Raw genomic sequence first — 22680 nt, 5'->3', positions numbered from 1 at the left:
CTTTGAGCAAAACATCTTGAATACCGACTGGTGGATTGCCATGACATACTCTACAGATATTCAGTGACCCTTTAAGATAAACAATATTTCCCCAAACCTCTAGCTCCATCATCTGGTCGTATTCTGAACGTGTCCAATACTCTGATTTATGGCCAAATATCTGCAAAGCTAATGACATTTCCGAGAGAGCTGGGCTGTAGGTGCAGAGTACAATTTGTTCCTTACCATGAACTTAATACTTTGAGCTACCAAAACATAGTAATTCATATAAGATTAGGTTTGCAGTGCTGGGTCAGATATTGTAGGGAAGCAAAGCTGATTTGTCATTCTTTTCTCTGAATTGTCTGTAGAGGAATACAGAAATGTCACAGCCGTAGTTAACCACTGACAATAAAGACTGCAAGTTCTTTCAGTTTAACATTTTATTCATTGTCCAAATTCATATCAGTAGACTCAGAGAAATAAAAGGTATTTATTCCTTTTTTTTTAAACATTCTCTTAAACAAAAATATAACAACTATTTACAATCACTTGTAAAAAATACATACAAAGCGTACAAGCAAAATCATGTTGTCTTTCTAAAAGACATAAGTTACAACAGCTACACGTGTGAGACGAAAGCAAACTCTAAGCCACAGATCGAGTTAATACCTCTTTGTACAGATTGTGCAGCTCACTCACCACATTTAAGCTTATTGTTGTGCATTTCTGCTGTAATGCCAAAAAAAAACAGAAAAAGAACAGACACATTCACATCTCTCTTATTGCATTCCAGAGAACATGGCAGGAGGCGGGGGTGGGGGAGCTAAATTACAGTTGAACTGAAAGAATCTCCCCAGAAACACGCTGAGAAGAAGACAAGGAGATGAATGTGGAGGGAAGTCCAAAAGAAAACCAATTTTGGAGATATTATAGTGTGAGGTATGAAACTTTATCACATGACGATGCAGGGACTTGGCAGGTTAATGTCATGGTAAAAAGAAACGACATAAACCAAACGTGTTGGATGCTTTTCTCTCAACAATTTGGAGGCAGGTCAACGCACATCTTATTCTGTTTTCTGACTTAAACCCAAACTACTCGTATAATCTGGGCCACCTACTGAGAGTAGCATTTTATGTTAAAAACAAAGAAAAGGAGAAAAAGTCAATCAATGCAGCGCATTAATACTGATTTGTGGTTAAGAATATCAGGAAGACATTTGTGTAAAAAAAAAAGAAATCTACTTTCAACATTGTTTTCAGAAAACAAAAAGGGGCTGAGGTGAGGGTCGCAGTGGAGGCCGAGGTTTCACAAAAACCTCTTGATCAATGGAGGGAAATGCATCAGATGAGCACAGCGAGGAGGGAGGTTGAAAGTTTAACATCGTGCTGAGCTGACAGCTGAAAGAGACGGGGAGGGAAACGTGGCATCGCAGCAGAGCTTGTTCTGTTCAATTTAAACAGGCGGGGATATAATAGCATCAGAAAACTCATTTCAGTCATACTGTCTGAGTTGGGATGAACTCTCCATCAAACTGGCGGCAACAGACCCACGGGGGGCTCACCTTGATGCAGAAAGAAGCCATCAAAGAAAACTGCAAACTAAGAGGGGCTTTTGTTCAAAATGAACTATGTGCTGCACCCTGAGACTGAAACAAAATGGGATTTAGAAACGAAGAACAACAAAAAAATTGTTTTGATGCCAACGTCACAAATAGAATTCCAACACACACACACACACACACACACACACATCCCAAAACACAGCAGCAGTTACACTGAAAGATCAGAAATGGCAGCAACGTGCAGGGGAAAAAAAACATGTCATAAAAAATGACAACAACCAAAACAAATTCCTTTAAAGACTCCTGCCCCAGAAGAGCAACGGGGCAATCACCACCTCAGATTGTTTCTTCTAACAAGATACCCAAAAACAGCCTTTATAGAGGAACCTCTTCTCTCATCTATACAAAATCAGTTAACATTAACTTATGGCAAACAAACAGCAAATATATATCTATCTATATATCTATATATAGATAGATATATAGATATATAGATATATGTGTGTATAAATTCATACTTATGCCACGTATATATTAGCATTGATCATTTCAAGTCTTCGTGTGGCAAAACAAAACAAAAGAAGCGACACAAGACAAACAGCAGAAGAAGAAGGTCCGATTCCAGTTACACCCCTGCCAAACTGCACATTAACACAAGCGGGGGAAAAATTGTCTGCCTGAAGGTACAAATTCACTCCGCTTTGGATACAAATAAACAATCTTCAAGCACATTTCTTTAAATATTCTACAAAATACTACTATCAACATGGGATGGAGCCAGGTGTTAAAACACCTGTGCTGACTTTTTTCTGTTGATGCACTTTCTTTTAAATAAGAAGCAAAAACCGAGAGGAGAGATACACCAAGTCAATGCTGCATCTGTATATTCCTGCTGCATTAGAAACAAATTTACAACTAAACCTGGAGCATTACACTTTCCAGCTTGTAATTCCATAGACGACTAAGTCTAAAAAAACACTGTAAACAAAATATGTAAGCATCGGCGTAAACACTGTCCTTTGTCTACGCACATTAACCACAATTCTGGGGTCTGTGTGTGTGTGTGTGCGTGCACACTGTGCAACCACGCAGTGCTAATTTATCGTTTTATTACAGCTGCTGCAATAAAATAACCACACACACGTTTTACTCTACAGGAAGCAGTGAGGCATTTGTTCTTCAGATCATTAAAAGCAAGTTATAATACAGATTTTATAGAACATCCAGGAGGCAGCATGCCGCTAAAGTACCTAAACGTCTGACTGAACTAGCAATAAGAGAAGAGGGTGAGTGGGCGGAGGCGAGCGTGACACGCAGACACGGGACACTGCCTGAGAGATGCCGTTCGTCTTTTTTCTGTCAAGCTAAGCAAAGAACAGTAAGTGCTGAACACAGATAGACATGCTTTCTGTTACTTCGAGGGGTTCATTTATCTTTTTTCTTCAAATGAAGAGAGGCTGAAAAATATAGCAAGGGGCTTTTAGTGGCTCCTGAGGGGTTTCCCGACCTACAATGCAGGGTTTTTTTGGGAAGAGATTTTTACTCGCATCAATTTGTCAGTTTGATATCAAACAACCCTGAAAAAAAGAACTAAAAAAATGTTTTTAATCTCAAAATATGTGCCCCCCCCCCCCTTTGGATGATCTTAGTCATGTACATTCATCTTCTTTTAAGCTTTTGACAAACTGCGAATACAAAACAAAAAAATACCCCCAAAGCTCACGTTTGTCTGCTCCTACTCATTGTCACACATAAAAGCTCAGAGATGCAACCAAAAAGAAGGAAAAATCATAATAAAAGCAAAAACTATCTCTGTACAACATTTTAAACTTTAAGAACAATATGAAACACCTTTAGACAAGTGGGCTTGGAGCGCAAAATGGAGGTATGTGGCGGTCTATTTCCAACAAGGCATCGTTATTGTCACTCTTTCCTTCTTTGTTTAGACGCCTGTCTTCTGCGATATGATCCCATCACACCACCTTTTTCAGATTTGTTCAAAAAGTATCTAAATTCTTTCTTCTTTTGTGAAATTGGTTCAAAAAGGTGAGAGTGAGAGTCCTGCGAGGTGAGAACCGGTCACGTGACCCACGGGTCTGTGGGCGGGGCCTGGACAATGTGCTCTGACGTGTGAGGATGACGGGCTGCTAGTTCAGTCCAAAGCCCGATCAACACGACGTGTGTGTGTGTTGGCCGTCTTCACACCGCTGACACTTGCTCATCTGGAAAAGAAAAGAGGCTTCAAAGGGTTGAAATAATTCCTGGTGCAGCATGCCATTCTTAATTTAGTATCACGATGAAGAGCTGAAGGGAACAATAGCCAAGAATCACTTTCCAATTGTGTGGAACAATAATCCTCAATGAAATGATCAATAATAGATCAGAGGAGTCAGAGAACGCTTCACTTTTGGAGCCCTGTGTCTCAGGTAAAAAACTAAGCTATAACAAAAAAACATTTACAGTTTGCAATTTCTGTCTTTATTTTTCTCTGCATACAAAAGAAAGAACACTAAATGTCTCCATGAACCCCAGCACGCTCCTGAAGGTCACCTCTGTGTTGCAGTGGACTTCTAAATGCTCAGAACACAGTAATCCATCAGGAATAGAAATGTTATTTAAAGTATGACTTTGCTGAATCCAGTTGTCTTTATCTTACATTACAGATCCTTCTGCAACCTAAAAACATCTGAGTCCGTGCTGCTCTAACAGACTTTGGTCAAATTCAACATTTAAAGCTATTGAACACTTTTCTTGTACATGGGTTTTAAAGTGAGACGACTGTATCACGCAATCCTTAGTGGGGACCTACCATCCTCACTGTCAGCGAGATCCTGTGGTGGGTGGCAGATGCTGGATGGTCTGGAGTTCCCAGCTGTCCGGGCGTCTTGGTGTTGGAGCTGAAGCCTCCGTGCCTCAGCCAGACCCCCAGCTGCTCCGGGGCTCTGCAGGAGCTTGCTCCTCTGCAGGGCCACGCTGTAGTCTGGAGGTTTGAGGTGTGGAGGCCGGGGGACGAGACTTCCTGGCCCACCCACTACTCCGTCTGTGAGGGCGAGATCCCCCAGAGCCAGACCCTGGTAGCCTGGAGGGGTGGGAGGGGGAGCTCGGTAACGCTCATCCTTGGCGGGGGAGGTGACACAATACACTGGATGGAGGCGATGATAAAAGGAAAGGAGGAATGGAGCAAAGAAAGAGGGGATAAGGAGTGACGTGAGGGTGTGGGGTGTGAAGAGGGAAGAACCAAAAGAAAATAATGGAAAACTTAAATTAATGTGATGTTTCGTGAACAAAACGCAAGACTACAGTTTACATGCACCAACATGGTGAAAATTAAAAGGAAAATATATGACATACAATGAGATGGATGGCTGCAGTGTGTACAGACACAGCTATAATGGCAACTAATAACGTTTCTGTTATTTATCTCATAACCGAGTAATCCTTTTAGAAAACATCAAATCGGCCCAACAGGCCCAAAATCTAAAAATATCTGTTCATAGAAAAAAGTCTAACCTTCGATGTGATGCAGGCAGACAAAGACCAACTACTTATCATTATCTCTACTAAAACACGGTTTCGACAGTGGATGAACACCTGTTCAACAACTCTGTGGAAACTATCCTATAAATACAAAAAAGATTTTGTTATCCTCATGAAACTAACAACGTCTCCCAAGCAGATTAACATCATGGCTGATGAGTATGCTCCATAACTCCTGTCAGATGGGGAGCCAACAGCAACAAGAATGAGATTTAACATCTAAGGAATGGAGCGCTTGCCACCTGTTCCCTCCATCATAACAGCAAGGAAAAAAGAAAAAGCTGCAGTAATTCATCTAAAATGACATTAAACTAACTTCGGTGGCAGCATGTGAGCCATCCTGATACTCAGATGAAGTAAAAGCATACTAAAGAAACTCCACGTGACAAAGTGAACTGCCTCAACAGACTCACATGCGCAGCAACAGTTGAATTAAACTGCTGCTACACCATTTACAGGGAATCAAACTTGCAACCTGTCCCCTCACCTATCAGGCCCTTCTCTGTGCTTGATGTCACCGTTTTGTAGGCAGGGTCCGTGCTTTGCCCTCCTTCCTCGTTGACTGGCGAGGAGGGGTGCTCCGAGGTGTTTCGCCGCTTCACAGTTCCGTAATTCCCCTCATAGTTGTCTGAAAGCGAGCTGGACGACGCCCAGCTCTGCCGTAACTGACTGGACAGATCTGAGCTGGAGTCTCTGGAGTGCTGCTTAGCGGACTCCTCGCTGGCCCACGCCGGCCTGGCGGCCTCCACCTCCGCTGCTGGCCTGGCCAGCTGCGTGTGCTTGAAGCCGCCCAAGTGTGTGTGTGGCAGAGAGAGCGGGTGACCGTGGATGCCGTGGTCCCATGGCCGGCAGGAGGAGGCGGGGAGGCTCTGGAAGGAGTCATGAGAGTTGGAGGAGCAGGACGTCCAGCTGCCGCGCCCACTGTCAGCTACAGAGTCCAGAGAAGCGTGGTCCGGGGTCAGCTCCTCCGTCGAGTTGGAGGAGGCGAAGGTGCAGCCTCGTGCGGCGTATCCTCGAGCCAACGGTGAAGAACTACCATGAATAAAAAAAGAACGCACAAAAAAAGAGCTGTTAAACCCCAGTATGTGCAACAGACAACTGGAAAAATATGACATCTTATTGAGGCAAATAAACAAAAGCAAACAATAACAATCATTCACACACTGATATGAAAATGAACGCCTCACAGCAGTGTTTGATCAGGTGTCCCATCAACTCTCATACCCTCAAATTTTTACTCATAGATTTCTGCTTCTTTTATGATGCATTCTCAAATCCAAAATCAAAACCACAAAACCTTCTGTGTATTACTCTGTGATCAGGTCTGTACTTCAATGAAAAGATAGTAGCTGCAGTTCTTTACTGGCAAATGTCAAATCCTCAATATATTCACAGACATAATTAGGATCCAAAACTAGGTATATGTACATGATACAGCATCCTCTAAAAATAAGTAAGCTGACGTACACTAGAGTTGAGGAATGCCAGAACTGCTCCCCCCCCTCCCATCGAGACCCTCAGCAATCATTTAAAAAGTTTTTCAAAGAAAAGAAGAAACAGAAGAAACTGATCCAAGAAAAAAAAACTGTCAGTTTTGAGACAGGAAGGAAAAATCTTCAAAGCAACTGTCAAAAAAATACTATAAAGATCAAGAGGTGCAGTTCAGAAGGAAACCACTCTGCCTCGCCTCACTGCGGCACACTCTGACCTGCTGCACAGCTCAACTTAATGACACACACCAGCTGCAGGCCTGCATCAGCCATGAGGACACAGCCCCAGGTAGCAGGTCTGCAAGGAAGAGTTTCGAGAAGGTTCGAGAACTTTGGTTCCTTTACATTGTGTCTATGTGTCATCAGATGGATGGAAGCAGGATTCCTCAGAGCACAACTGAAAATTAACTTCATAAGACTTGTTTGAGAGGCCCCAACAGCCAAGACAATAACCCCCCCCCCCCCTGCACGTCTCTGGGCTGTGCAAAGACTACTTGGAAAAGAAAGGGAAGGATGGCGTGTTGTTCCGTGCATCAAACACCACGGAGAGAAATGAACCAATAATGAAATGAGAGAAAAAAGCGAGAAGAAGACAACGGAGGAGGATAAAGTTTGATGTTGCAGAAAGGACAATACAAAAATATGACAGCGTGTTCTGCATGACAGATCACGGAGTCTGACTTGAATGAATTATACGTGGAAAAAGCGACTCATCTCAGCTTGGGTTTGATTCACTGGCACCGTTTTACAGGACAGACAAGCCACTCAATGAAACTGGGAAATATTTCATAAAACAGGTTGGTATTATACAGCAAGGCTGTCGAGGTAATATATCAGACAGGGAGGTATTCTAGTCTCGTGTTTATGGGACAGAATGGCCTGATCATGAAGAAACAATAAACAAACAGCAGACAATAAAAAAACGCAGAGTTGTTTACTCAGCCAGATTAAAAAGCCGCCTGCGTGAAAAACGATTCCTTGTTCGCGGATAAAAGGAGGAGAGAGGAGGGCAGTAAACGTGGGATGCTAATAAAAAGCTGTTATTTTTTTTACAACTTCCTGTTCGTGGACTTTTAATAAGGAAGGGACGTAATTGGAAAGCAGCTGGGGAGGAAATGAGGAGGAGCGGATAGAAGCAGATGGTGTACCCAAGGATTTGTTTGTGACAAAGTTTGTGGAGGATGGAGACAGGAGTCATGGCTGTAAAAAAAGAAAAAAAAAAAGAAAAAGACACTTTGCTGTCAACTATCTGGGCCATGTAGCAGAGAAGTTTTTCGTGTTCTCAAACGTCCTTCAGACGAGCTGAACTGCTGTCAAATCAGTCTGCCGCGTCTTCACATGCTGTGGCTCTCAAAGCAAATAACTTAGGGTGAAGTGTGATGGGAGTCGACAGGGATCCAGACACAATAACTGACACAACAAAAAGTATTTGTATGGTGTCAGAGGATTGTAAACTTTCTTGACAACAACTTTCTTACCAGCCCAACAATACGTTACACGTCATTGTGAGAGCAGGTGTTGTATGCCTGACAAAATGTAAAGACCTCAATGTTAAAAACCCATCTGTTCATCTCATTATGACTTTCAAATTACAAGCAATGTCTTCGACCTAAATCGTTTTAGCAGACATTAGATATAATGAACCAAATTGAAGCTAATCACCTTGTGCTGGGCTGGCAGTAATTTTCATTTAGGTGTGCCTGTGATGCTGCTGAGCTCTCAGCAACCGCAGAAGCTGTTGTAGCAGTAGTAGGAGGAACAGGGGCAGCAGTAGTTGTACAGGTCTTGTTACATCGGTCCTCAGGCCCAGGGGCCGGCACAGAGTCCACTGAACAGATACTGGAGCGAGAGGAGATCTCGCTGTGACTCGAGTCCGACAGGTTGTCCGCTTTACCAGTCGGGAGGAGGGCATAGCCTGCAGAGAGGAGCATTTTAGACGCTCAGACCTGAAGTTAAGGGAAACTGTGTATTGCATTAAGGAAAAACGTTAAGATATACAGCACAGCATCATAGCATGAATGTTGATATTTCTACACTGAGTAGCAATAATAGGTTTTGCAGACAAACCCAGAGAATGTCAATGTAAAGCTGGATCCAACCTTTCATCTGTTGATTGTTCTACGGGGAATACTTTACAATACCTGCCGTCAAATCACCCAGGCGCCAGAATAAGCTCTTCTTATTCCTCTGTGAACCTCGAGTCCTTTAACTCGAGTACAACACAGCAGGTGAGGCTGACTACTTTTGCTGTGTGAAGTTAAACTCACGGAGACTGTGTCGATTGTGTCGAAATGACTGTGAAACATCATTTAAGTCACAGCTTAAACTTTATATTACAAAACCATGGAGAACCAGATCAACTGTAATTGAGGAATAAAATGAACGTGCTGGCTAAAGAAACTACAACCTGCAACTGTCAATGAAGTTTTCTGTTGTAAAAATGTATTTCATGGAGACAATTACCCTTATTTTCTGGTTAAACTGTTAAAGTGAATGACTTTTACTACACTTACAAAAATTCATGGCATTCAGCACACAATCAAATGCTCGAGGAACTCAACAGAACGAGACTGAAAGACTAAATAAATGTTAAAACATCTGAGTACTCCAAGCTGTGGCTATTTAACAGGTATATTAGCTCTACCCACAGTAACTGAAGGTAAATCTAAATAGTAAATAGCATGATATCCAATTTCCCGCCCTAACAACAAACTAAAATTCATGAAAATCAGATGACAATTATGAGAGACTCAATGCACTACAGCACTGCTGTACATCAGTGATGTTTCTGCGATTCCTGAAAATCAAATGTCATCAACTAACAAACTCAGTCGTATTTATATTCAAATTCTCAGCAAATATAAGAAGAGTCTCTCATTTTTTGAGCTCTAATTTTACTCTAAGTGGCTCAGACTGTCTTTCTCCTGGTGTGCCTGTCTCTGCACAGCCAGAGGAAGGGGTTGGGGCTGACTGATCTCCTGGCTCTCTGCTCTGCCTGGCCTTTTGTCTCATCCTGAGGTGAGGACGGAACAGTCACTTCTGTTCCTTCCCTAATGTTCAGATGTGGTCTCTCCCTGGACTGACTTCTTTCCCTCAGTATTCTGAGGGGTGACATCAGCCTCGTCCTGATGGGTGACACCGGGGGTTTGGGTCTCTTGAAATGGGGAGTGGGAGGAGGTGATAAAGTCATGAGTTCCAACCCTGGTGATCTGGGCAGAGATCCAGAGTGGACCATGGGAGCCTCTCTATGTGCTCTCAGGTAATTCTCTGCTGGGCTTCCTGCTCCTGGCATCTGTATCACCGTCCCTGCATCTGTCTGAACACCCTGTTTGCCCTGCTGCCTGGATCTTCCTCTCCTTTGCTCTGACAAACACAAGTTTCCCTGAGCTGCCTCTGTCTCCTCCTGCATCATCTCCTCAGTTCTTGCTTCCTGCTCTGTCTCTCTTTCCCTGCTGCTCTCTTGGCTGTGCTGCCTGGTCATCAGTAGGATCCTCTTGTGGAGGAGAGCCCCACCTATGCCATAGCTGCGCAGGCTGATGGTGCCCGTCTTTGTGCTGGCGTCACTGGTCAGTGAAGACGAGGATCCCGATAAGTTCATCTGGCTGGAGTTCTGGGACTTTGCTGCCCCTCCCACTGAAATGGGAAAAAATTGTGAAAAGAGGAGGTTAAAATGCATGCTGTTGTTACAACATTAAAGTGCCTTATAAATGACAACTCTTCATCCAGCAGAAAAGAAAATGTGGAAAATTAGCGTTTCAGACCTTTGCGTGGGGAGCCCTGGGGTGACACCGTAGGGCTGGAGTGAAGGGATGAGATGGTGGAAACGGTGTCATCAGATGGTCTCTTGGTGTTCCACTCATCGCACGAGGGCACTGGGGGTTTCTTCACCACCTGGGGAGAGTTGGAGTCTAACGGAAAGAAAGAAGAAACAAACCTGAGAGTTGGTTCACAACTTGCACATTGCAAGTAGACAGAGTATAAAGAAGTAAAACACAGTTCAAATTCTAGCTCAGGTGTACTCACTTGGTGTGCCGATGTCCTTGGCTGTGCTCTTTTTCCGTAGAGGGTTCAATGGAACCTGGACCTGAAGGACTTGTGACACCCTGTTTTGAGCTTTTCCTGAGGGTAGAGCTGAGCGCAGAGACACCGGAGACATGTCCGACTTAGTGGATCGTCTCTCGTTCAGGTTCTTGCTCACTGACAACAAGGCGGGAGACGAAAAATGCACGTTAAGAAGATGTTGGCTTTCATACTGACCTTTCAGTGTGAGATATGACAGTTGACAGGATCTCAATCAAGATAGCTCCCTGAAGGGGACATGATTTTCCTAACAAATGTCGAACATCTTTACAGCCTACTTGTTTCTACTGAAAACTGATGTTTAAAATCATGGATTTTAATGAAACCTGATCTGATGAAACCTTTATTAACATAATTACAACAACAGATCAAAGTAAGTGACCAAAAGCAAAATAATGCCGGGGGGGGGGTTCTGATAAATTCCTCTTTACACAGTAACACAGGATGGCTCATGTGAAGGTGAAATATTTTGGCATTTAGGCTTCCCTTTAAAGAAAAAAATTATTAACATGTGCTCATGTGATGGTTTAAAGAGGGATGGGACGAAACAGCAGTTTCTGTCAGCAGACTGCTTCAATATCCTCCTGCTATTTTCTGCAGGAAACACTAGGTGGCAGTGCAGGCTAGAAAAGGCACCGAGAGTTATTAATGTTAATGTTACATCAAAAATGGATTCAGTCAGTGTGACAGTCTCAGATCCTGTGTTACTCACGGGTGCTGTAGGATGGCTCGCACTGCAGGGACATAATTTGGTGTTTCTCCTCATCTATCTCCACTGTGAGGTTGGAGAGGTACTGCTTCACCTTTCTGGCCATCTGAGCGTCTTCATATAGCTTCTTAGCGTTGAGGAGAGAGCTGCGACGGACTCGCTTCTTGTGGGCTCCACCCTGCACATCCAGCATATTGGAGTTGGTGCTGCCCTGACTTAAAGATCTGATGAGGGGAAGAAACAGGAGGAGGAAGAGAGAAGCGTGGAATTGAAAGAGGTGGAGGAGATAAAAGATTGAGGAGGATAGAGTCGGAGCGAGTGGATGACAATGGAGGAGGAGGAGAAATGCAAGAAGAAATATAAAGACAGAGGCAGATTGAGAGAGGGAATGAATAAATATCAATCAGTACAACCACATAAAACAAGAAGGCCTGCTTTTAAAAAAAAAAAAGATAAATGTCCACTTATACTGTAAAATCTGCACATCTGTCTTTGTTTTGGAGCATAGCATTTTAAAACAGGACCATGCAACTGGCAGGGAGGCAGCGCTCCCTAATGTGCCATGCTATCACAGTACAGAACAGCAGAACATTCTGTCAGATGGAGGCAAAAAGGGTTAGGAAACAACAGATGCACAGTATTTAACATGAGGAATATTATGGAGGGATGCAGATATGAACAAACACCAAACCTGAGTCAAATAGTATCTGCAAATACTCGCCACAGTTTATTTGATCTTTTGTCCTATAAAGCTTTTAGCCAAGGTTCAAGTTCAGTCCGAAGCTTTCAGTCGTGTAACATGATTTTCAGCAGCAGATGGAGTTTTAGCCTTATATTTGAGGTGACCTATTGTTAAAAATGCAATATAAACATGTTCTAATTTGTGTGAAAATGAAAATAATTGTGCCATCTTAAATTTAGAATGAGCAGAAGAAATGGGCCCTACAAAGTTCACCTTCAGTCAGCAGTGAAAAAACACAAGCATGCAAACTTCTGGTGTTAGTTTTCACACCTTCTCAGAGGAGAAATCTGGGTCTCGTATTTTTGCCATTCATTGCCACAGATTTCCACAGCAAATCATTTCTGTCACAGCAGGACAACAAAGAGCGTGTGCAGTGAGTGCAGGGATTCAGAGCCTCTTCAGAGGTATGGTTGTCATAGTTACAGGTGTGGTTTGTCTCTGATCGGTCTACGATTGCAACTTATTCACGTCTTTTAGGCCTTATCCCTATTCCTCCCTTTGTCCCAACCCCTCCCTTCTATTCTTGTTCTGGAAAGCAAAGAGTCGTGGTCCTCATTGCCGACCAAATGGCCACCAATGCTCCAGATGAAGGGCTAGATGACCACCAATCCTTGATCCCCAGATGGAAAAGGTGCTTCCCCTTTCACCTAAAAAACAGAGCGATAGGGCCAGTAGTTGGTGTTGGGCCTAGGTTTGAATATCATCTCAACTGGCTTGGAACCTTGGCTGAAGCAGTTCTGAAAAAGTATCAGAAGCTCTAAATAAGGCTAAATACACATGGGAGGAGAAAACTGTATCTATGTTTTTTTCCTTTCAAGTTAATCAAGCAGCTATATGCAGCCACGTTTGGACTGCCTTATACTTGTATTCTTTGCTAACAGACAGGATTACATTAAACACATTCATGACAGTTATGCCATAAATAAGTATCATTTCAAGCTACTATATGACTCAAACCTAAAATCTTATGAACACAGCAGACGGTTAATGGATCAGTGATGGACTTCAGTATGGTTTGTGTGAATGGACACTGCAAATGGAGGGGTTAATCACACAGAAGCACAGGCAGACACACATGAGACATGCAGAGTTTATGGCGGTGGGGATGCAGGGTGGATGGAATTTCTGCCGGTCCAATCTGGTGACCGGGACAAACTTACCCTAAACTCTTCCACCTCTTCTTCCTGCAAGCAAGAGGCGTGAAGATTGAAGCGTGACTTAGAGACAAGTTAAAGGATTGGGGGAGGAGGAGACAAGACTATGTAGAGTTCATGCCACAAACAAACAGGAAATGACTGGAGATGGGAAGACACCAGATGAGGGACATCTCCCCATTTCAACCTAAACTGTGTGTGTGTTATGGCCTCGTATATCATGGACCCACAACAGCAGGTTGTTGTGTTACAATATCAAAATATTACATATATGATAGGGTGTTAAACCAACACTATTCCAAGCATAACCAACACATCGAGCATTTAAGTTTAAGTATCTCCTGTGATGTTTTGAGTTGCAGTTTGAAGGGAGTGTCTGCAGGGGGCAGTCATGCACTGCAGCAGTGACAGACTGTGATAAACACACACAAAACTGAGTGACAAAAACTACACACTGTGGCTGGCATCAATTCCACCTCCAGTTCCTTTCGGTTCATGACTTGTGTTCTCAGGTGGTTACATTCCAGCTGAGGAATGTAATCCAAACACAGAAGGCCACGAACCAGACAGGAAGCAAATGGGAATTGATCGGACCAGACCTCTAGTGTGTGCCCGATCCCATTGGTGAGGGATCCAGGATGGCCAGTGGAGGTATGGTAGCTGTGGTTCCCTTTTTGCCAACATCTGTAGCCTTCAGAGGTAAAGTTTTTGAAAACCTAACATCAACATTGCTATACTGGCATTTCTGCATTCTCAGTTTGAGAAATTTGCTGCATTCTGGCTGATGACAAACAGGAAGAGCCAGTTTCAAAGACACACAAGCACGAAGGAAGATAGGAATGCTGAATACATCCGCACGATTTGGCTTATGTTAGACAGTAAGTTAATTGGAGATAGTCAGACTATGCAAACTAACTAGTGTGTGTGTCCTGTGAGAATTTCTGAGCCATGTAATGAGCAACTGTTCCTTATCCAGCTCCATTTGCATTCAAATCAAAAAGCAAAAAGGTTATTGTAGGAGTAGTGCTATTGTACTGGCATTTTATGTAACAACCGACCTCTGTCTGAACATGAGGGCAGGGTCCATGTTGGCTGAGGTCATCCGCACCACATGTCTGATCTCCTTGGCAATCATCCTCAGCTTCTCAAAGTTCACAAGGCCGTCGACGTTGGAGTCATTGCCTGAGAGGACAGAATCACATGCACACACAAAGAAAGCACAACAATCAAGCATGCAGTGAGCTGTCAGCATTGTATAAATGATTAATATCATGGGACACTTAAAGCGCATTTTGCAAGAACATTCTTCAAAGTGAGAATCTCTTTATTCTTTCTTTCTTGTTATTGCTGCAAGAGATCAAAGTCCTTCTTTCATATGTAGGCACCCATGGCAATCTTAGGTTGTTTTTTTTTTGCAACTTGCACAACTAGGGAAGCTTTCCGATTCAACCATCAATATTCTTATTTCACAGAAAGCCTTTAAGGAGAAGTTTGTTTGTGTAGTTTTGAGTCAACTTAGTCTGATATATAAAAACAAGCAAGATGGGGAAGCCTTAAGCAGAAGTGAGTCTCCAGATTGAACCTGAGTTTGACCTTTTGCACTACACAGAGGAAGTAGGCGACATGAAGCTGAACAAAATAACCTGAGCTATTGAGCTTCCAAAAGACACGCACGGGACAACATGTGAATGGCTAATTTGGTCAAACAGGAACCGTAAGAAACTTTTTCATTCTCTACCTTCATGTAAGAAGGTGAGGTCCTTCTTGACCACTGGGAACAGAGGAATGATGGGCGGCTGCATGCTCTGGCTGCTCAGCACGTTGCGGTACTTGGCCATGTTCCTGGATGGGTCGAAGATGTCCTGCAGGTCCCCGAAGAGCTTCTCGTACTTACTGGGCAATTTCTCCCACGAGCTCCGCAGCCGAGCCACCGGTGCCAAATTCAGCCCGCTGTGCGAGAGGAGGAATGGGAGCAGGGAGGGTGGGGGAGAAGAGGGGCACAGAGGCGGAGATAAATGGGTTATGGTGTGAACACAAGAGGGAAAACCACGAGGGAGCAGCGATGGGAAACAAGGGTAAAGAAGAAAAAAGATTTTCATTTAACTCTACCCCTGCTGTCATGAATATAATTCCTACTTTTTGAACTACTTAGCTTCAGTGAAAGAGGTCCCAAAAAGACACTTTGTTTCTCAAATATCTTTCATCAGTCATCAGTTTAAAGTCATAGTTAACACTTGGGGTCGAAAAAAAGCTGCAAATGTAGTGTAGCTTAGTTTTCTTTGTAATTCATTTCATTCAGGGTGAGGCTTGCTGTTAAAAAACAAACAAAAACACATAGGAAACCCCGTGTGTCGTGTTTCTCATGGACCCACAGCCGCCGCAGCAGCCGTGCCCCTGTCATCTGGCAGGTTATGCATCAGAGAGCCATATGTGCGAAGAAATCCTGCTGGGAAAAGAAGTGTGAAGGGACGTTGAGGTCAGACACTTCAGCTCTAAAGTCAATTCCACAGCAGCCAACAAAGGATCATCAGACTGCTGAGATCCTTGAACTGCAGCTTCAGATTGCAAGTGCTGTCCAACATACCAAGTGGATTGCTTGCTACTGAAAGAGAGACGCTTACTCTGGTCCATGGAACATTTAACAAAAGGCAATGTTGTATAGTAGAAAAAAGTAGAAGCACACAGATTATTATGTTTACCAATTAATCAGGCAGATTACTCGCCATTAACAGATAATCGGCACAATATTTTGATTACCTACTAACATCATATAAATAATCCCGCTGTATACACAGAGCAGAATGAATCTGTTAATGCAAACAGACCAAATAGTGTTGAATAAAAGGTCATTTGTCTGATTTCTGAATGTTAAATTGCATTTTATCAAGTGAAAAAAAGAGGACCTCTTTTATTAACTTTTCAATTAGTGCTGCAGTAAGAGTGAACAGTAGATCCTCTTATTTCTCATGTAGACTGAAAGAGAACATTTCAAAGAATCCCTAAAGCCCAGATTTGCTTCAGAGGACACGACACAATGGTTTTGAATAATCACTCTTAAGACTGGGAATCTTTTGCATGGGCCAACATGGAGTGGGAATTAGGAGTTGCCAGGACCAGATGCAGGGATTGGTTGAGCAGCACTGAGTGAAATGACCATGAAAACAACTGGTCTAAGGGAAACCGCCTCAGTGCTTCCTTACACTGGACCATCACTTGAGAATTTTTCCCCACAATCTGTTCTTAACCTCGTGACATTTTCCAAATGCTTAGAATAAAAAAATTAGGAGGAAATGTTTTGGCCCACTCCTCGTACTTATAGTCTGGTAGTAAAGTGACAATACTGCTGTGTCAGCATATTTATTTTCTCAACTTCTCCAGTGAACAGGTTATTAGGCCTAATCCTCATTTTTCTAGCCTCGTTTGCTTTTATTTCATTTTATGAAATGTTAGATTTTGATTAATTTTTCTGTCTCTGTCTTTTATTCTGGGTTTATTTCTTCTTGTAAAGCTCTCAGTAACATTGTGCAACATAAATACATTTTCTTAATAAGTGCAATTCTTGTGTTTGTTTAGTTCATCTCGTTATTTCATTCTATGGCAGGAGTCTTCATTTTTAGCTATTTCTTTCTTTGATGTCCTCTAATATAAACTTGAAATCTATGACAATCAACTTCTAGATTTGACTTTTGCCAAAGACTAAGAGACAGCTGTATCATCTGTGCAAGTATGAAACTTGGATTGTACTTTCTGATAAACAGAGAAAACAGAAGAGATCCTGGCTGGTAAACAACTTTGCAGATTATGAAGCAGGAAATTTAGGATTGTGCTTTCTGATAAACAGAGAAAACAGAAGAGATCCTGGCTGGTAAACAACTTTGCAGATCATGAAGCAGGTAAAGTTGACAACAGCCCTGAGGCCCGGGGTCCTAAGGGAAATTAAAAACTGAAATTGTGAGTGCCCAAAGCTGGCCCCTGGATTTTTAGCTTTCTTTTCAGAAATGGCAGAGTGACATTATAGTATGTAATGCAGCGCATTTACTTTTCATCTTGCTGCCTTTTGTTTCATTTGATTTCATCTCTGCCACGCACGTTTCTTTCAAAGGTCTCAAATTAAAACTAGAACAAGTCCCACATACTCACAGCAGCGTACATGCACAGACTTTAACATGCTCATATAGAAAGACGCTGGTGCATTCAAGTTGATCTTTTCCACATTAAATTCTGCGCAACACCGACTTCTCTCCCTTCATGCAGGTTTCATCCCTAATAACACAACCACATTATCTCCCTCACCTCAAACAGCCATCAAGAGCCAACCCACAGGGACCAGCAGGCCACAATGATCTCAACAAACAATCAGTATAACAGAGTCCCCCTTTAAAAGCTGGCTGGGGTTGGCAGAGGCAGACTGTGTGGTCGGGGAGAATCACAGCTGATTAAATGAACAAGCAGGAGGGAGAGGGGAGAGGATGAAGTTTGTCTTCTGAGAACGACGAGAGGAAAGTCAGCCGCCAAAGTTAATTTGGTACAAGTGACAAGTGCTGTCAGTGGAGATGAAGTAGCTGTCATCACAGAATAAGAATCTCTTCTTTGATGCATCCACCATAATACCGGTGAAGCAGAAACTAGAACACGCACATACACACACACACTCTATCTAAACTGAGCCCACCTGATAATAGCGAACATGGAGTTAAAGTTCTTGCACTCTCTGCAGTGCAGGGCGATCTTAATGAAGTGCTTGATGGTCTTCATCCTCTTCAGGGCGTTGGGCTCCTTTAAGATCTCTGTGGCTACCCAGAAGGTCTCCTGGTTTATCACCTCCTCAAACTTTTTCAGGTGTCCACTTCCAGCGGAGGAGTCTAGTTTAAATAAGTTGTCCACGTACCTGAGGACCAGGACAGAGACGTTTAAATAACTGCATACAACAGTAGAATTTCCTCAGTTTAGGGGGGGAAACATTTAGCAGCAAAAACAAAGCCATCAGGGCTCATAAAGACAAGCTGTATTACTCTGTGGATTCGATGTTCCTGAAGAGTTCAAAGTCCCTCATGGAGAGCTGGGCAGCGACCTCCATGGTGCTGAGCTGCAGCAGAGAGATCTGACTCTCTCTGAGGAGGTCTTGAGCGTCATCGTCTGAACATAATGTCTCAGTCTCCATGTTGTTCTTCAGGTAGTACCTTCAGAAAAAGAAGAACAAGATTGACAGAGGATGAGATGAGGTAGTGGGAGCATTGGTTATCACAGATACAGCTCTGGTCTGGAGTCGTCAGGACTAATGCAGTCTCTGACTTCCAGACTTCGACTGGCAATTTACCAAATAAAAAAAGTTTCTTCTTCTGAGGGACAGAACAGAGTACAGGATACAGGATCTAAAACAACTTGAAAAGGATATAGTCTCTGTGTATTTTTAGCACAGTAGCTACTACATCTGCAGCAAACCTCAGATGCTCCATGACAGGCTGCAGGTAGGCGGACATGATTCACTTTTTTCAGCCTCTCTAATCTTCAGCACACACAAAAACCCTGTTTAATCTTCATTTTATCCACATTTCACTTTAAGGTTAAAGGTAAAAAAAAACAACACAAACTCTGACATTGAAGGTGTTGATAGATCGTGTTTCACAATGAGGTGAAGAAAAGAAAGAGTGCAAAGAGGGGTTTGCAGCAAAGGAAAACAAGACGACAGGTGTCTGAGTGAGAGCTAATCCTCCTCAAGCCTGACCTCAGAGTCTTCTGTGAAAGCATTCAGCAGTAGGCCATCTCTTACTCCTAATGTGCTTCTGTGTTTATGAATCTCTCCCTCCTGCTTCCACTCTAATGGAGCTGTAATGTGTTCATCTTGGAATGCAGAACTTAAGGGCCCAGAGTGGGTAGTCCTCAAGAGTAAAGTGTTAGCATGAACATAACTCTAAATTATGCCATTACTCTGTCAGACGAGTTGGAGAAAAGAAGAACAGGCTGCAATAAGTTCAAGTTAAATTTACATTTAGGATAAAGCATGAGGTGCGTTTCACATTTAACAAAAAATACCAACGTTTCAGCGCTCAACAGAGGAAGAGATGACTCGAAAAGCTTCATTTATATATACAGTTTTATGACATTTTAGGACTTCCTGTGTGTAGAGGAAGTCTTCTGTAACTCCCCCAATACAGGAGGGGGGAGGGAGGGGACAAGGAATAAAAATAGAAAAACAGGAGATGAAGCAAGATATAAGATAGAAATTAAATATGGAAAAAGTAATAAAAAAAAAAAAGACGTGGGGACAAGAGGAGGCGTAGAGAGGAGTTAAGATCCTTGAGAGTGTAGACTAGAATGTGAGAAAAGGAGAGTCATGAAGAGACACCGAGTCTCAATGAATGACTGACAAAGTGGTGGGAAATCAAGCCAGGCTAAAAGATTGGAACACAGCCACTGTACATAAGCGTTTATGGTGTGTGTCTGTGTGTGATGAGGTTAGGATCCCTTTGCTGCATCTATGTGTATTTTGCCCCCTCCCAGACCTTCAGTCAATCTCCAGCCGCAGAGCATTAGAGCCAGAGGGGCACAGATACAGAGAGGCAGAAATACATTTCCCAACTGCCTCTGCTAAACACAACGTCTGCTGGACATTCTGAATACGTGCCTTCTGACACGTCATGCATGTAATAAATACTGCCAAACTACCACTATAGGAAAGACTGAGAGTGTCGCCAAATGTGAAGGACATCATCCTCGTGTGTTTGAGTCTATCTCACTGCTTCTCAGTGTGTGTTTGCATTTTAATACCCTCAGGTGTGTAAAGACAGTATTTAAATATCTGTAGACATACGACTTAGCATAGGTGAGTGTATCTATACCTTCAGATGTGCTTGTGTGTGTGTGCCTATGAATAATTCCAGACATGCCATGCTGTCTGCAGAAGCCTCCGCCCCTGACAGAAGATGAAAAATTCATGCCAGTGTAGTTGGCAGGAGACCGATGAGGGACCACAGGAGACGAAAAGAGAGGGAGAAACCGTGAAAAACTGATGGAGGAGTCATTTTAAGGCAGACTCTGGGGTTGCAGTCCAATTTTCCTCGCTGTCCTGCGAACTTTCAATTTAAAAGTGAATGTGTTGAGCATCAAGATGAACAACTACAGGTTTTTTAACAAACATGTGAGTGACATGTGAAAGGGAAAAACTAGGTGAGCTAAAGGAAACAAACCAGCAAACAAAGGCCAATAGTCTACAGAATCAAACTTTTCAAAGAATTCTTAAAGGTTAATGTACACAGTCTGTATACAAGAAGTGGACATAGCATTCTCCTCAGTGGCTAGACTCCAGCTGCTTTGCATTCAAGCTGTGCAGCTTAGCAATGTTAAGTGAATTAAGTGTGTCACAGAAAAGTTCTCAGGAGCTGAGAACAACTCCATGAGAAGGATCTATAAAAACATACTGGACATGATCGGCCCTCTAACCGAGCTGGACCCAAGCAGACGGGGCCATTGAGTGAAAGATATGGATGACTTTTTTGTTCAGGAAAGTGTTGTAAAACTGTAGTTGTACAAAACAATGAGGCCTGTGTGAACTTTCATCATTTTAACTGACCCAGAAATATCTTAAAAAAGAAAAGAAAAGAAGGGAACATTCTTCACGTCTCGGGGCTCTGGGCTTTGGTTTACTCATTCAAGTCTTCAACACAACAGGGGCTTATAGAAATTCTCAGATCCTGTGTTCTACTTCCAGCTGTTTTCTGTCCAACATTCCCCACTGCGGATGAGCTTTAAGTCCAAATTCACTCCTTTTTCCTTGACCAACATGCTTCCCTGACCACGAAACCTTGTTGCTTCCTGTTCATCCAACTGTTCTTGTTTGTTGTCTTTTGAAATGCTATAAAATCTTCAAAAATTGTGCTCACTATGGTAAAAAAAAAAGAAAAGAAAAAAAAAAACTGCTGACAACCACCATCTATGTGACTCTAAAACACAATCTGCAAAACTACAGGAAGTATCCGAAATATGAGGTTCAACACCAGTGCAGTATTTGTGTTGCTTACCTGCCGTTGAGCTGAATCCGATCAGCCAGTTTGGACAGTTGGTCGGGCAGGCGACGCTGTTTTATTACTCCTTCCGGGCTCACTGAGACCTCGCACAGGGAGTAGGTTTCAGGTGCTGCAATGAGGCCGAACTCGTTGACCGCGTGTGCGACGACATCTTTGGCTGTAGTGTCCTTGCTGATAATAATGTAGCAGCTCTGCTGGTCTGCTTTGAACACCCGAATAACCTGGTCTGGGATGTCTGAGAGGGAGAGAGGGGATCAGTCGGTGTTAAAATAATGAGGAAGCCGCTACTGCAGAGAATGTTGCTGCAAGAAATCAATCAAATGCAACGACTTCTACAACAGTTACCTGAAAGCAGTTTTTATATCTTTAAAACAATTATTTACTTTTGAATACATGCTAATAATGTAAAAAAAAAAACAGTAGAAAGGCTGTAAAGTTATGGCTGCCATGTCCAATTTTCAATATTTGCTCCATAAGAGCCTGCAGTTGCCAAGACTAAGGTTCTGAAGTGATTTGCTGTGGTGACCAACTTGTCTGGTGTCGAGAAAATGGGCAAAGGATCAAAGAGTTAGTGCAACATAAACCTAGATTTAAAAAAAAAAAATCAACTCAGCCAACATTAAGCATTTGCCAACAACATCAAACTGCTGACACATGAAGGTATGTGTAAAACTACACAAAAAAAAAAAAAAACAGTAAGCAACGACAGTACAGCCTTTTTGACGTAGAGCTTCAGATAAAACACAAAAAGTCAGAAATACAAAAAATTGAGCATTAAAAGAATAACAGATGAGTTAAAGGTATAGTAAAGAAGCATGCCAAACAGGTAGGGCACAAACAAATAAGTACATTTAATATAAGCTCCAGAAGTTTCCTCTCAGTGAGAAACTGCACAGTTCATCATGTTTGAGTGTGGAAGAGCGCATGGCCCATTAGCCACAGGCAGCCAAAGAGCTTTAACAGAACGAGCAACGATCGCAGCGCAGTGACAAGGGGAGAGATTGTCCGACGGCCAGATGAAGCTGTTATACGGATGCAGTGTGTGTGTGTTTGCTCGTTCAGTTAGATCAAGCAAAGGCACAAAAGGCTGGAAGGGGAGGGAGATCACGAGCAGAGAGTGGCTCCCAGGTAAAAATAAAGGGTGTCTTTGACTCATGACTTTTTTCCAGTGCATGCTTATGCAAATACTCACACATCACTTCTTGTTTATCAAACAGAAACAAGCAGGCACAAGTTACTTTAGGTGTGTGAGTGTTTTTATGACAAAACTGTTAGTATAATGATTACAGCGGCACAATAAGCAGAAACAAATCAACGACACTGTTATAGAGGGAGATTATCAGCTGTGAGTGTGTGTGTGTGTGTGTGTGTGTGCGCGCATACAGGACTCAGGTGCCT

The 22680-nt window shown here is 42.8% G+C and overlaps 1 protein-coding gene across 10 annotated transcripts in view; it reads right to left on the bottom strand.

Annotated features, from left to right (window-relative positions):
- Positions 1-458: 458 nt before the first annotated feature.
- The window catches only part of LOC140279964 (rap guanine nucleotide exchange factor 6-like), a 120938-nt gene continuing 98716 nt past the window's right edge, over positions 459-22680 (bottom strand). For 7 of the 10 annotated variants that reach the window (XM_072375190.1, XM_072375191.1, XM_072375193.1 and 4 more), the window contains 14 exons: positions 21277-21517; positions 18271-18438; positions 17931-18146; positions 14997-15208; positions 14317-14440; positions 13265-13288; positions 11366-11586; positions 10597-10770; positions 10335-10481; positions 10087-10206; positions 8236-8488; positions 5571-6115; positions 4356-4688; positions 459-3768 (listed from right to left, as the gene is read on the bottom strand). In XM_072375190.1, coding sequence (XP_072231291.1) covers positions 3746-3768; positions 4356-4688; positions 5571-6115; positions 8236-8488; positions 10087-10206; positions 10335-10481; positions 10597-10770; positions 11366-11586; positions 13265-13288; positions 14317-14440; positions 14997-15208; positions 17931-18146; positions 18271-18438; positions 21277-21517 — 2801 coding nt within the window. In that variant the 3' untranslated portion in view covers positions 459-3745. Of the gene's footprint in view, positions 3769-4355; positions 4689-5570; positions 6116-7126; positions 7984-8235; positions 8489-10086; positions 10207-10334; positions 10482-10596; positions 10771-11365; positions 11587-13264; positions 13289-14316; positions 14441-14996; positions 15209-17930; positions 18147-18270; positions 18439-21276; positions 21518-22680 lie in introns of those variants that run through there. The other 3 variants (XM_072375192.1, XM_072375189.1, XM_072375196.1) reach the window with 2 other exon arrangements.

This window comes from Leuresthes tenuis, unplaced genomic scaffold, assembly GCF_036924035.1.
Source record: "Leuresthes tenuis unplaced genomic scaffold, fLeuTen1.0.hap1 SCAF_21, whole genome shotgun sequence".
NCBI classification, from domain to species: Eukaryota; Metazoa; Chordata; class Actinopteri; order Atheriniformes; family Atherinopsidae; genus Leuresthes; species Leuresthes tenuis.
This window is presented reverse-complemented; position numbering and strand designations above follow the sequence as displayed.